A 13,526-nucleotide genomic window follows, 5' to 3' on the forward strand; every position below is an offset into this window, starting at 1 on the left:
TTTCATTCCAAAAAAAAAAAGATTTTACAAAAACAAAAAATTAAAATAAAAGATAAAGTTATATAAAAATAGCTTATCAAGCTTATTAAAATTTTTTTTCTCTTGTTCTTTATTAAAAAAAATAAATTCTAATATCAAAAAAAAAAATAAATAAAATAACAAGTAAAGTTACATGAAAATATATAAATTCAAAATTTTTAATCTCTCTATCTCTCACTTTTGTCATTTATTAAAAATAATAAATACATTCTAACCAAAAAAAATAAATAAATAAAATAAAAGGTAAAGTTTTATAAAAATAGAAATATTTAAGCTTATAAATTTATTTTCTCTTGCCCTATATTAAAAAAGAAATAAATTTATTATTATATCAGAAAAAGAATTAATAAATAAAAAACAAGTAAAGTTACATGAAAATATACAAATTTAAGCTTATTAATCTTTCTATCTCTCTCTTGTAGGAAAATAAAAAAATTAAAATTAAATTAAATTATGAAATTTAAATACTACATTAATCTTATTATTCGCTCTATCTCTCTTTCTTTTATACTTCATTTAAACAAAATAAATGTATTCTAATGTTTAACAGAAACCAAAAATAAAAATAAAAAATAATAAAATAAATAATAATATAATATAATATATAATAAATTTAATAAAAATAATATTGTAAAATAAATAATAAAGAAATAAAAATATAATAAAAATAAAAATAAAGTTATATAAAAATAATTAAATAAAAAAAAAGGACAAAGTCTCGTAAATCTGAAAACAACTTGTTGCATATAGGATATAGATATTTAGCCCAACACTGTTTTTAAAAATCAACTTTATATTATGAACTAAGAAAATAGCTACTGATAGCTACTGGACTAAGAAAAGTCAAACTACTTTCCGCCTAAAATATTTTTAACCATTTTACACGGATATAACTGATATCTTTTCAATTATATATTATTCAATTACACATATGAATTAGCTTTGGATTAGTTTCCAAAAATCTTTCTAAAATGAGTCTATGTAAACATCAGTGATAAAAAATACATAGATCTGATCATAGAAACCCTCTGGGAAATTAAATTACTACGAGTAAATACATTTTAAATTAGGAACGTTAGGGTAACATAAAGAATCTATAGGCGGTTTACGTAAAGTCCTCAGCACACTCCCGCTAGAACCGAAAACCTAAACATTTTTATACATATATAATAATAAACGATATAATATCGGTGAAAATTAAAAAACATAAATATTTAATAAATAAATAAATATTGAATTTAAAATAAATTAAAATCAATTACAAGAATCAATGTTAAAATTATAAAATTCTATATAATTCTACATATTAAAATAATAAAAGTAAAATAGAAAATTAATAATTAACTTATAATTTAAATTAATTTTATGCAGTATGCATATTAATTAGAAATAAATAACACTATTGAAAAAAAAATTTTAATAAGGATAGTAAGTTCCTAGGATTTAATTTCTAGGATAGTAAGGTACTGTTGAGTTGAGGTTGAGTGTTTAGCAAACAAAAACTATCCCGTCTATCTAAAGTAGGCTAGTATGTCTCGAGGAGTACCTGACAACTAATGTGGCTAAGTAGTTCTGACAGATTTTACTTCTTTTGGTGCAGAACAAGTTTAAGAAATTAAATAACTACATAAACATCAGATTACAAATAAAAAATTAATCAACCAAAAAACTTATATTATTTTTAAAAGTTAAATAATAATAGAAAAGTCTTATTTAATAAATATTAATAAATATAAATATTTTGGGTGTTAAGTAATAATAATTAATTATAAATGTATTCATATCATGTTTTTAAAATTATTGTACAATCGATTGATCAGTTATAAGCGTGCTTAGAATATCTCATTATTTAAGTTATTAATTATCATTATCGAAATAAATATAATTAAAAGTGTCATTATTTATATGGATAATGGAATTCACTTTTTAATATACTTTAAGTGATATTTTTAATGAAAAATTCTAAAAACTTTCAAATTCATTACTGTTACATTATTAAATTCACATCGAAAACTTATTTAATATACATAACATATAAACAATTATCTAGACCAGGTTTTCTGCACATTATTTTTGGGAAGATATTGGTACCGGTAGGTTAGTGTAACTCGCCTTTCCTAGACAACTTTGAGAACATCACGAAGATGTCTCCAATATATAGCAATAGATGTCTTAAAATAGAAGTGCTGAACATATCCCAGTACATGCAACCTCAACTTAACCTAACCTATGTACATATTCTTCTGAATTACTTTGAATATTTTTCCTATCCGCAGTGCGTTAAATATTGAGAAATACTAATATAGATAATGTAATTACAAATTATCATCATTTATGTTTCTAGTTTTTTATCGACTATAATAAAATATAACCACTAACATATTTGTGAAATATTATATATAACATTACCTTTGAAACTCTAATGCGAGAAATAAATTTATTTTTTTGAACAATAATAGATTTATATGAATGACATTAATATACTGCAAAATAATAGCTTATGGTAAATGTTATGCCCGGTCACTCGGACGGAGTACATCATATACCCCAATACTTAAATTTTCTACAATTGTTCCTTTTGCGAATTTATTTGTTAGTTAATTGTAAAAATATATAATAATAATTTTCAATTATTATATTAATGCCAATTTTAATAGTTCTTAAAAAAATCATTATATCAAAGAAAAAATCTTTTTTCTTGACTTAAAAGTTGTAATGGGGTGTCTGATATATACCATGAGTGATGGCGTTAAAAAGTAATGGTGGTGACAGTGAATAAAGTTATAAAATAAAATTACTGATGAATTTATAAATGGACAGCTCAATACTGAAATCTTAGGTTGTAATGCCCTACTTATAATGACTCCTACAATGGTATATCTTAAACCAAATATATCAGTACAACATGATGTGAATGTTAACAAACTAATTTTATCAACTGCGCAAATATGTAGTAAATTAAAAAAAATTGTATTTACGTCATCCATTAATATAAAACTAATTGTGATAAAAGCTATACACATTCAAAACTTACTACATTTTTTAAATACAACTAAATTGCATAGAACAACAAACTATGTAAAAGGGTTTCCGACTACTTTGTGTTAAAATATTAAAATCTGAATTCTAAATATCATTTGTTCAAATTAAGACCAATCTGTTCCATTTACGACACTGTTGAGTTTTCCTCACTGTCGTCTCGTTCGTTTAATAAACGTCGATCACGACTTTCCAAAAAAGCCCACACCAATAATGGTGTGCAACCAAGTACCATACAGGAACCCATACAATAAAAAACTACCTCATAACTTCCAGAGAGATCGCGTAGAAAACCGGCTAGTGGTGGTACTGATATAGCACCAATACTCTGAAACATGCGTACCAAACCATAACTGGAACTAATACGATCTGTGCCGAAAATATCTGCTAACAAAACTGGCATTAACACATACCAGCTACCGAGGCAAAGACCGTAAAGTGCAGCAGATAATCCAACCATATAGAGTTTTTGTTCTGACGGTAAGGTAAGTACAGCTGTGCCAGCGCCAAGAATACTGCAAATAAATAAATTTAAAATAAGTAAACAATATTATTAAATGTAAAATGATTTTTTACCAGAAAATGTATATTTTTTTTCGATCAAATAATTGTAAATCTGATAGATAACCGAGTCCTAAGCGTCCACATAAATCTAGCACAGCACTTACTGCTACTAAATATCCTGCTTGACTTTTATTGTAACCTAAATATAGGCAGAGTTTAGTTTAAAATAATTCCAATTATATTTTAAAAAGTTTTATTTACCAATAGAGATCACGTGTGCTGGTAAGTAGTATAACATATATGGACAACCTACTGAAGTTAATGTTACCGATAAGCACATTAGTATAAAAATAGGATCTTTCAGCAAGCTTATATCCAAATACATTTCAATCCGTTCACAGCATGTCCGTGGTTCATTTTCATTATCGTCTTCTTCAATACTATTCTGTCGTTTTATACCAGCTGCAATTGCATTGTTAACATCATCATTGGGCTTCACTTTAGATGTATTTGTTACTGGTGTCGGTATTTCCATACTTTTACTTAGACCACGTGTAACCACGACAGGTGGTGATAATGGCTTTTCCAAATGCGCTTGAATTTTGGATATAATTTCATCATTGGCGAATACATTTTTACGTCGCCTACTACCACGATTCGAATCAGTACCGGAGTGTTTACGATAAACCCAAGTAGAATCGGTACTTAAATCCTCGACTGAATGCATAATTCCTGAACTTCGAACTTTTTTCATAGGTTTGATAAATGTGGTTTCGCCAATAATATCTTTACATTCATCATCACTTTCTTGTTCAATGTTATTGTTGCGTTGCTTATCATTAACTGCGGAATATTTAATATTATTAACAAAAAATTCACTATGTATAATTAATATTTTTTGTTTTATTATAAAGAGCTGTGTAAATATTTTATTTTTAGATATATAATTTGCTCGAAATTATTAATTTAATAATGAAAACTATAACTGTTAATACGGTCGGCGAAGTCAAGGGGGAAACCTGTCGCATGTCTTCCTTAAAAAAATGTACTTGATCTAAATTTTTTAGTCAATAGATGACTTAAGGGGTGGGAGCCCTCCTAAATTTGATGGATCGATGGATAAGGTATGATTATGCGCTTGTATTGGCAATCGTTTGCAGCAATTGAAACCAGATTCCCGATTTGAAAACCTTTGTTTTGATATTGTGGTACAATTTTAATGCTTATTACATTTCAATAAACATTTTCTTTCTCTCGTCATTTTTATATGATTATATAAATTTTTTAAAAAACCGCTACCTCAGCCCCTGATTACCCCTATAATTATTATTATCATGATACCCACAAAGTACTGACACCCATTTCTATTAAACAATTTGGTTTCAATCAAGTACTTCAACATTTTGATTTAAGACTGTAGTCAATTCTGTCAATTCTTCAACGTTTTTATTTTTAGAATTACTATTAGAATCACTTTTTTTAATTTGGCTTAAAGCTATAAAGTCCAGAGGTATGTTATATATAAAGGCAAGCGATATTTTTTTAAATAACTTGGAAGAAAATGAAAATAGATTATGTTTTTAAGAATTTGTTAATATAGTCAAATTTTTTTTGGAAATTGCTCCTTTATTATATATTAAAGCAATTTTCTGATCAGTACTTGTATATATTATTTTTCTGTCAAGTTGCATTGGAAGAAATTTTAAATTAAACCTGACTTTTTAAGTATGTATATGTTTTCTAAAGAGGCTCTCAAGTTTTACAGCCTTATTACCACATTTTACAACTTACCATGATTTTTCCCGGAATAGTAGTCATTTAACCGATTTTTAGACTCCTCCAAAAAAAGATGCTCAATATATTTGGTACTTAAACCATCTTCACATGTGTTCAAATATGTAGAATTAGTTAAAACACCCGTTGAACTGGGATTTATATCATTTAGAGGTTTTGCCGACTCTTCGTCTTCAATTGTTTGTGTTGCATCATTTGAGTAATCTTCCAAGGGCTTATAGAGTGTTGCAGAAATGCAAACATGTAGCATACAAACTCCCAATATTAAAATTGTGCCATGAAATCCAAAATGTTCTGCTAAATGTTTAATTAAAACGGGCAGTATGAAACTACCTGCAGCTGTGCCGGAGACACATATACCATTAGCTAATGCACGATGTGCATCAAAGTATTGCGATACAATGACAATACCAGGTGTGGTAGACAGACCACCTCCTATGCCTACAAATAGAGAAATTAATTTTTGTTTTTTTTTTTTAACTTAAGCTATAAAAAGTTTTACCTGTTAAAATACCAAAAGTGAATAGCAAATGTAATAAACTTGTAGCAAAGTAGCTCAATGTTAAGCCAAAAGCACAAAAAAGACCACCAACAAAGACTACTGAACGACAAGAATATTTTTGGCACAAAGCACTTGAAAGTGGTGCGAGAGCCAAGCACAATGCAGAGAGAATTGCTGGTATCCAAGAAGCAACAGTTGCAGTAGAGCTTGGAAATGTTTCCATGATTTCCACATACAAAACTCCATAGGACTTTACCAAGCCAGCTACCCAAAACTGCACAGAAAAAGCGCCAAAAACAATAAGCCAACCATAACCACCATCAGGTGGGTCTGCATTAACTGAAGAGCGAGAAGATGGTGGTCCGCCAGCAGTCACATTTTGTTCACGTCCTGCACGTGTTGTAGCCAAAATTTTTTGCTGTTGCTGTTGTTTAAAATTGGTACACTTTGAAGTTGCCTTCTCGACTTCCAATTGTCGACTTGAACGCAACTCTCGCGATTTGGCAATTAGTGGTCGCGCAGTAATGCTCGAAACAGTTAACAGGTTTTCATTATCATCTTCTTCAATTTCAGAGATTTGATGTTCCAAAAGGCTGGAGTGCAGCGTACGACTTGGTGCCGTTGCTGGACTATAGGGAGAATCGATGGGCAATGTAATAGGTCTTCGAGGCATGGTTGCAATTGCATTTGCGTTGACAACCGCATCGACAGATGTTGTGGAGAGTATGTTACTGAATGGGCTTTGTAAATTGCCTCCCCCTTGTAATCCAATACTGCCGGCTGATGCAATATTTTCAATTTGCTTGACATCAAGTTCGGCCAATGGTACCGGTGGTGCTGACACAATTGAGAAGAGTGAACCAGTTGTGCATTCGGCGAGCAGAGATGGTGCTGCAGGTTGTGAACTTGCTGCAAATGACATATCGCATCCAACTCTTTCTTGCAGTTGAGCATGGTTGTTGGGGCTGCTGTTGTCAACAGCGTCGGTGGATGAGCGAATGAACCTTCCCGACTTGTGCTGGATTCTACTAGTTGGGTCCGGTTCACTCGCGCAGTACAACGATCCCCGTGAATCCTAAAATAAGAAACAATGACATGTGTAATAGTAATTTTTGAATTTTAATTATAGATACTAATCAACATAATTAAAAATTAATAGAATTAAGGGAAAAAATAAAAATAAAATAAATAATTTTTTAGAAACTACTTATAAAAAATATTAAGATTAAGGATGCAAATAATCATTTTGATAAAACTTAGTGGAAAAAAGAAAAGATGGAAAATAGAGAGATCAATTAATACAGAGAAGATAGTGACAGATAGGAACTCATTAAGGGATATCGTCGATATCCCTACTTCGTGAAGAGACAAGCGTTTTGTATGTTTATGTTTGTTAAGAGTTTGATTCGGTGATACATTTTTAAGAGTCATACTTCCTCTTAAAGACTAAAAGTTGAAAGACACATCATATCCTAACACATAAGATATTTGGACTATATAATAAGAATGTCTACCAATAGAAGAGTGAACAAGTTTAAGTCAAGAGTGCTACTTAAGGCAAGAAGAAGAGTGTGTCTGAAGTTTCACACTCTTCTTCCAGACTACTAATTGTTTCTTCTCATATGTGCAATGGAAGTCAACTGTTAATCTATAAAACTTCTTCACTGTTGATAGCATGTTTTTACTTTATAATTATTATTCCTGTACGGTATTTGCACTGAATCATCAATACGGCCAAAATCATATTAAAGAACAAAAAAAATCGAGTGAAAAATTTTAGAATATGTAAGTAAAATTTAAAGTTCGATCTCAAACCCTCTGTTATCTATATGATGTAATATGCACCGATTTCGAAACTCTAGGATTATAGGAATAAGAAAGAATCACGATCTAAAGTGTGATAGTTAGAAGTGGTTAAGGAAGAATGGTTCACCTCGAATAGTCATGTGAAGAGAGAAGAATGAGAATTTTCTTATGCATATCTGTTTTTATAGATAAGAATCAAGATTTAATTTCCTGTAAGGATTTTATAATATTCTCAACTTAATAACGCAAAATATATGAAACGACCTTGTACTTGTCTTGTTAATAAACAGTATTGCAAACTCTATTGAAAACTTTTTCCAATTTGTCAAAGAATATAAATTGTTTCTCAGATTGTACATCAAGTAAGTTACGACCGAACTTAAAACTATTTCATATCGATTAAACAACAAATCCGTGCATACCATGAACAGTCCACGTGAAGGAGGATGCAAACAATTGCAATTTTTTATACTCACAAAATAAATAAATAATGAATGAATTGACGTGGCGATTTCCGTTTGTCCGATGGAAAACATTTCCTTTAGCAAAGCAATGACATGCAATGAAGGAAAACGCGCCACTCCTTCACTGAATTCATACAATTTCTGTTGTTGATAGCGGTTCAAGGATGACGTTCGCTAGGTAAACTTTGCGTGTTCCTTGTAATTTAATGGGACTCAATTTTCCTCTTATAATTGCTGTTGCATTTGGATTGACTAATGCCTTGTAATGAATTACAACTTGTCGTTTCAAAAGAAAAAATTATATATACAGTCGTGGTATTAACCTTCATGTCATAATTTAAAGTAATTTAATTAATTTGTTGATGGCTCCTGGTATCAACTGTTACATGACAATATTAATTCATCAAAAATTAATTATTGCATTTAATGTACTTACCATATTCAAATTTTTACAAACTTTTTCTTTATTGAGATTCACAGAATGGTACCGAAAGTATAAAATGAAATCTTTATTTTAATAAACTGACATACGTAGACATAGCCGACGATGTAGCTAAAGAAGTATAATTATTAAAATCCATCCTACTAAAGTTTTCATTTTGTTTTTCGTAATGCTTGAATTAAGGATGTTGATTTTGCAGAGTGATTCGTCAGACTGAAAGCTTAGTCTGGTTAGGTACCTTGATCTGGTACCTTGTATTAATGTGGTACGAAAGCATAATCTGATACGGACTCTTAATCTGGTGCAGTACTTAATCAAATATCGTAACTTAATCTGGTAAGGTATATTAATCTGGTACAGTACTTATTCAGCTGTCATACCTTAATCATTCATTGTACTTAAATCTAGTACGTTACCTTAATTTGGTACGAAACCTTAATCTGATATAACACCTTAATCTGGTGTGATACCTTAATCTCGTACGGTACCTTAATCTGATACGGCACTTTGATTTGGTACGGTGTCTTGATCTGGTGCAGTACCTTAATCTGGTATGGTACCTTAGTCGTGTACGATACCTTAATCTGCACTAATATCTCAACAAGATGATCTTGTCTGCCCTGAAGGTGTATAGATTTCTAGAGTTAGAATTTCTGATTTCGAGCACTGTTCTTGCTGAGAAGAGGATATGAACAAAATACATACTAACGTTCATTCGACAAAAGTTACACGTTCTGTATAATAATGGTCTACATGAGTATAAAAGGTATTTCGAGATCGCAATACTCTGCTACACTGTAAGTCTTAGTTCCCATGATTTTTTTATTTTATCTTTTACTAACAATTTATCCATTCAATTTTATGGACCAGATTTGTACTGTGCTAAAAATTGGTCTGTAACTGAATCTTTGATAGAAAAGTGGTTGGTAATAAAAAGTAGTCACTACCGATACGTTATTCTAAGTAATCGCCAGTCTAAAGAATCAGTTCGTTGGTGCAACCTCAGCTACATAGCGTTTAAGTTGTTGACAGGTTAACTGACTATAGCCTGCGTTATCACTTTAACAAAATTGATTTACCTGAGGAGATAGAATGTCGACTCTGCTGTCTATCTCTGCTCATATTATTGGTGATTGCACGGCTTTGATTTGGGTTAGGAGAAGATTGAGCCAAAAGTGTCTATATCCATTAGATGTTAGAATGTTATCAACTGCTGACAGTTTGAACTTTGTTCGAAGAGCAGAGTATCTTCTATTTAGTTAGGGTCTGTAACAGCACAAAAGAGTATATATATCAAAAGAGTATATAACATCTATATCCACTAGAGGTTAGAATGTCATCAACTGCTGACAGTTTAAACTTTATTCGAAGAACAGAGTGCCTTCTATTCAGTTAGGTTCTGTAGCAGCACAAAAGATTAACAATAATCGCAGTGCTCCGCTCCTCTGGGAGTAAATACCGTTTCTATTCTACTACAAGTAAATAAATTTTAAAAAAAACGGAATGATGTGATTGCTAATAAAAGTCTGAACAAGAGGGAACGAGTTAGTATGTTATCTCTGATTTGATCATTTGATTTAGTAAAATAAATATTTAAAATGTTTACATCGATTATTTTAATAGCTTTAATGATATACATTTACTAAGCAAAGGACTCGTTCAGTTGAACAGATTTCTAAGTAGATTTTTATAATAATGAAGACGTGAGCAAAAATAAATACCATATAAAACGAATTATATTAAACAAAATCTTTATATATTAAATTTGTTAATACTGGAAGATAGAGAAAATAACACATCATTAATCATATTTTATTCAACGAACACTAGTATACTTTATTACTTCTTTATATCTTCTTTATTTTTCTTACACTCCTTCATTTAAGACTACCTCTTTATCCCGCATAGATACGTTACTACGGATATGTGATTTGCCGTGAAAGACTGAGTGCGCTTGCTATAATTTTAAATCGTTGAGATATTTTAGTAAATCCATATAACCTGGTCGATTTTTAAAAAAAAAAAATCTTAGAGATTACTTATTCGTTGGAATTATGCATTTCAGCAGAAAACCGTTCTAAATTATTCACAACTTTAAAGAAATCTTTTATAAAATATTTATTTTAATTGGAAAAAGGATATTAAATTCCCTGAAGTGAATCATATAAAGTCACTTGAAATTTTTATAGTATAAATCTCATTCATACTTGACTCACAAGAAACGTCACTGAACTAAAAATAATTTTTGGATATTATCCTTTTATTACAATCGACACGCACATAAAGCGTGAACCCTAATCATACATATTTCCTGTGAACAGCTGCTTTCCAACTTCCCACGTAAGGTCAAGTCATGTGAGGATGGCTATAAAATCAAAACACACGTTAAGCTAATAAAAAGTCAATGTACGGGCTAAGTATGAATAAGTGAAATCTACAGAGAGCTCACATATAGAAGTGAGAGCGTGTCTTATGCTCCATTTCTGCTGAAGATGAGAATGCGCAGAACTTGAAATTACGCATTTATAAAAAAAAACCACTAACCAAAACCATAGATGAAATGGAATTTTTGATTACTCAACGTGCCGCAATTATACCGCAGTTGTGAAAGGTTTCGAATAGTCGGAAACATTGAGAAAGTCAGGAAGGGTGCAAAATTCCAAAGAAGAAAAACACAATAGTGCAGTATTTGCCACATAAGATAAAGTTCAAGAACAGCTGTTCATTTCTCTTTACCTCTTTTGCAAAATTTTTCTTTTTTTACGTATATGCAACAGATACTCTTTTTCTCACTTTTAAGGGTGTTCTGTCTTTCTCTGACTCATTTAGTGGTTGCAAGGGAAACAGTGCGTTAAATTCAAATGGAAAATTATGTAAAATGGCTTTGTTACATTTTTATGTGTGCTGTTTACAAATATGTAAGGAATTTTACAGTTATTTGACCTTTCTATAACATTGAACTAACTAATGGCTTCGGTTTGGTAAAATATTCTTATAATTATTTTTGTATATATTGTGTGTTTTTCCAATCTAATGAGCATTATAAAAGAGGATTTGTAACTTTTTGTACTGTTTTCTTGTTATCATATAATATGTAAATTATAATAAATGTTGACCTTGAAAGGTTATATATCATATTTAAACGACATTGATAGGAGATTATTTAAATGGAATAATTAATATTATACAGTACATCTCTAACGTAATGAAAAAGAATATTGAGGTTTATTCTTGATTCTGTTGTCTTCTTATTACTTAGTTTAAAATTTTATTATCTCACTGATAGATTTTTTTAAGTATATTGTACATTTTAAATCATCCACTTTTAACTTTACAGACATCTTTCAACCTACATATCTTTAAACGGTCATCTATGGTAAGTTACTGTTGTTGTTGACAACTTTCTAGACTTTCACATTTGTATTAAAAATTTATATTTATTTTTTTATTAAAACTATTAGCTATGGAACCATTATGAATGCATTGGGACTTGGAAAATTTTCCACCACCTTAACAATTTTAGACTATTTGAAAATCTGAAAATCTTTCACACCACCTTAACAATTTTAGACTATTTGAAAATCTGAGCACTGCTGTAGAATTCATTTCATTCAGTCCTTTCTCAACACCTTAACAGTTTTAGAGTATTTGAAAATCTGAGCACTGCTATGAGATTCATTTCATTTAGAATAACTGGTACTAAAGTCCCGCTTCCTACATTAATTGCTCGGCATTTAACTGTAGCTGGACATGCTCGACTGTTTCTTGATAAATTTCATAGAGTCCTTATAAACTGACTTTTACTCGTCGCTTTAGTCGAATTAGAGTGTTATTCCAAGTCCGATTTCTTTAATGAAAGACAGTATAGAGCCTGTCTCTTCTAGTCTTGAATCCTTATGATTCATGAAATACCCTCCTAGGTGTTTCTTCCGCTTAAGCATTAGAGCCGGGCACTCCCTAAGCACATGGTATGCAGTTTTTCTCTCTTCTCTACAGTACATATATGCAGTCTGAGTTGGATTGAATTCCTAACTTTGATAGGTGATTATTCAATCTACAGTGACCGGTCAAAAATCCTGTACTCTTTCTTGTATATATAGTATATTTTTGTTTATAGAAACATTATTAGGCAAATAATTATTTTGCAGCCATATATAGTAGCTTAATTTATTTATTTTTTTTTTTTTTCTGAAAAATTTCCTTACGTCAATGGTTCAAGGTACGACATATTGCTAAACAATAACAGAATGTATATGACGAATTTTATATATTGTATATTTGTTTATTGTATCCTGAAAAACTTATGAAAAGTTATAAATCTTATGTAACATTTGTTTCCTTCCATACCAGAATCCTTTTTCTAAGCTCTAACAACAATTTTATACAAATTTCTTCAATGATTTCACAATCGCAGAAACTTAAAAATTAGAAATGTCAAGGATAAGATGCAGCAAGGCTACTAAAGTAATTTTCTCAAATCAAATACGTGACTGCAATATTTTTCAAATTTGTTATGAATTTTTAGAGAACATTTGTATAAAAACTTCAATTAAAGTCTAAGCAAGTTTTCTTGGCGTATACGATACTAAAGAAAGAAAAAAACGATTATAAAATGAGAAAAAAATTGAAAGAATTTTTCATGTTAATAAAGTTTTAAGAACGATCCGGAAAAAAATATACATCCGTAAATAAATTTGAACAAAAATGGATTATAAAGACTAATAATCCATTTTTGTTTGATTTGATTGTTTCTAATCAGTTTATAATCTAAACACTATTAATCATTCCATTTAATTTCTGCACATAGATGCACTTAAAAAATTTTAATTTGACGTGCAGATAGGGAGCCCACATTGAGATAGTATAGGAATAAGAGTTTCGATATTCCATAGCTGCAGTCTTTCTAAGTTACATGATAAAATTTCACAACATTTCA

The 13,526-nt window shown here is 30.0% G+C and overlaps 1 protein-coding gene across 1 annotated transcript; it reads right to left on the reverse strand.

Annotated features, from left to right (window-relative positions):
* Positions 1-3,134: 3,134 nt before the first annotated feature.
* LOC119685868 (monocarboxylate transporter 12-like) lies at positions 3,135-6,943 on the reverse strand. Its single transcript, XM_038100266.1, has 5 exons — positions 5,879-6,943; positions 5,374-5,817; positions 3,844-4,425; positions 3,655-3,781; positions 3,135-3,593 (listed from the first exon to the last, which is right to left on the reverse strand). The coding sequence occupies exons 1-5, from the start codon at positions 6,798-6,800 to the stop codon at positions 3,206-3,208; spliced, it is 2,463 nt and encodes an 820-aa protein (XP_037956194.1). The 5' UTR covers positions 6,801-6,943; the 3' UTR covers positions 3,135-3,205.
* Between the last annotated feature and the right edge of the window lie 6,583 nt (positions 6,944-13,526).

Source organism: Teleopsis dalmanni, chromosome 2 (genome assembly GCF_002237135.1).
Source record: "Teleopsis dalmanni isolate 2A chromosome 2, ASM223713v2, whole genome shotgun sequence".
NCBI classification, from domain to species: Eukaryota; Metazoa; Arthropoda; class Insecta; order Diptera; family Diopsidae; genus Teleopsis; species Teleopsis dalmanni.

What these genes read in the sequence shown, in the direction of transcription:
- LOC119685868 (XM_038100266.1), bottom strand. Translation starts at nt 6,800, where the DNA reads ATGTCATTTGCAGCAAGTTCACAACCTGCAGCACCATCTCTGCTCGCC. An exon ending in CTATTCCGGGAAAAATCATG is followed by an intron (nt 4,426 to 5,373) that starts GTAAGTTGTAAA and finishes AATATTCCGCAG; the next exon opens with TTAATGATAAGCAACGCAAC. An exon ending in AGCACACGTGATCTCTATTG is followed by an intron (nt 3,782 to 3,843) that starts GTAAATAAAACT and finishes GCCTATATTTAG; the next exon opens with GTTACAATAAAAGTCAAGCA.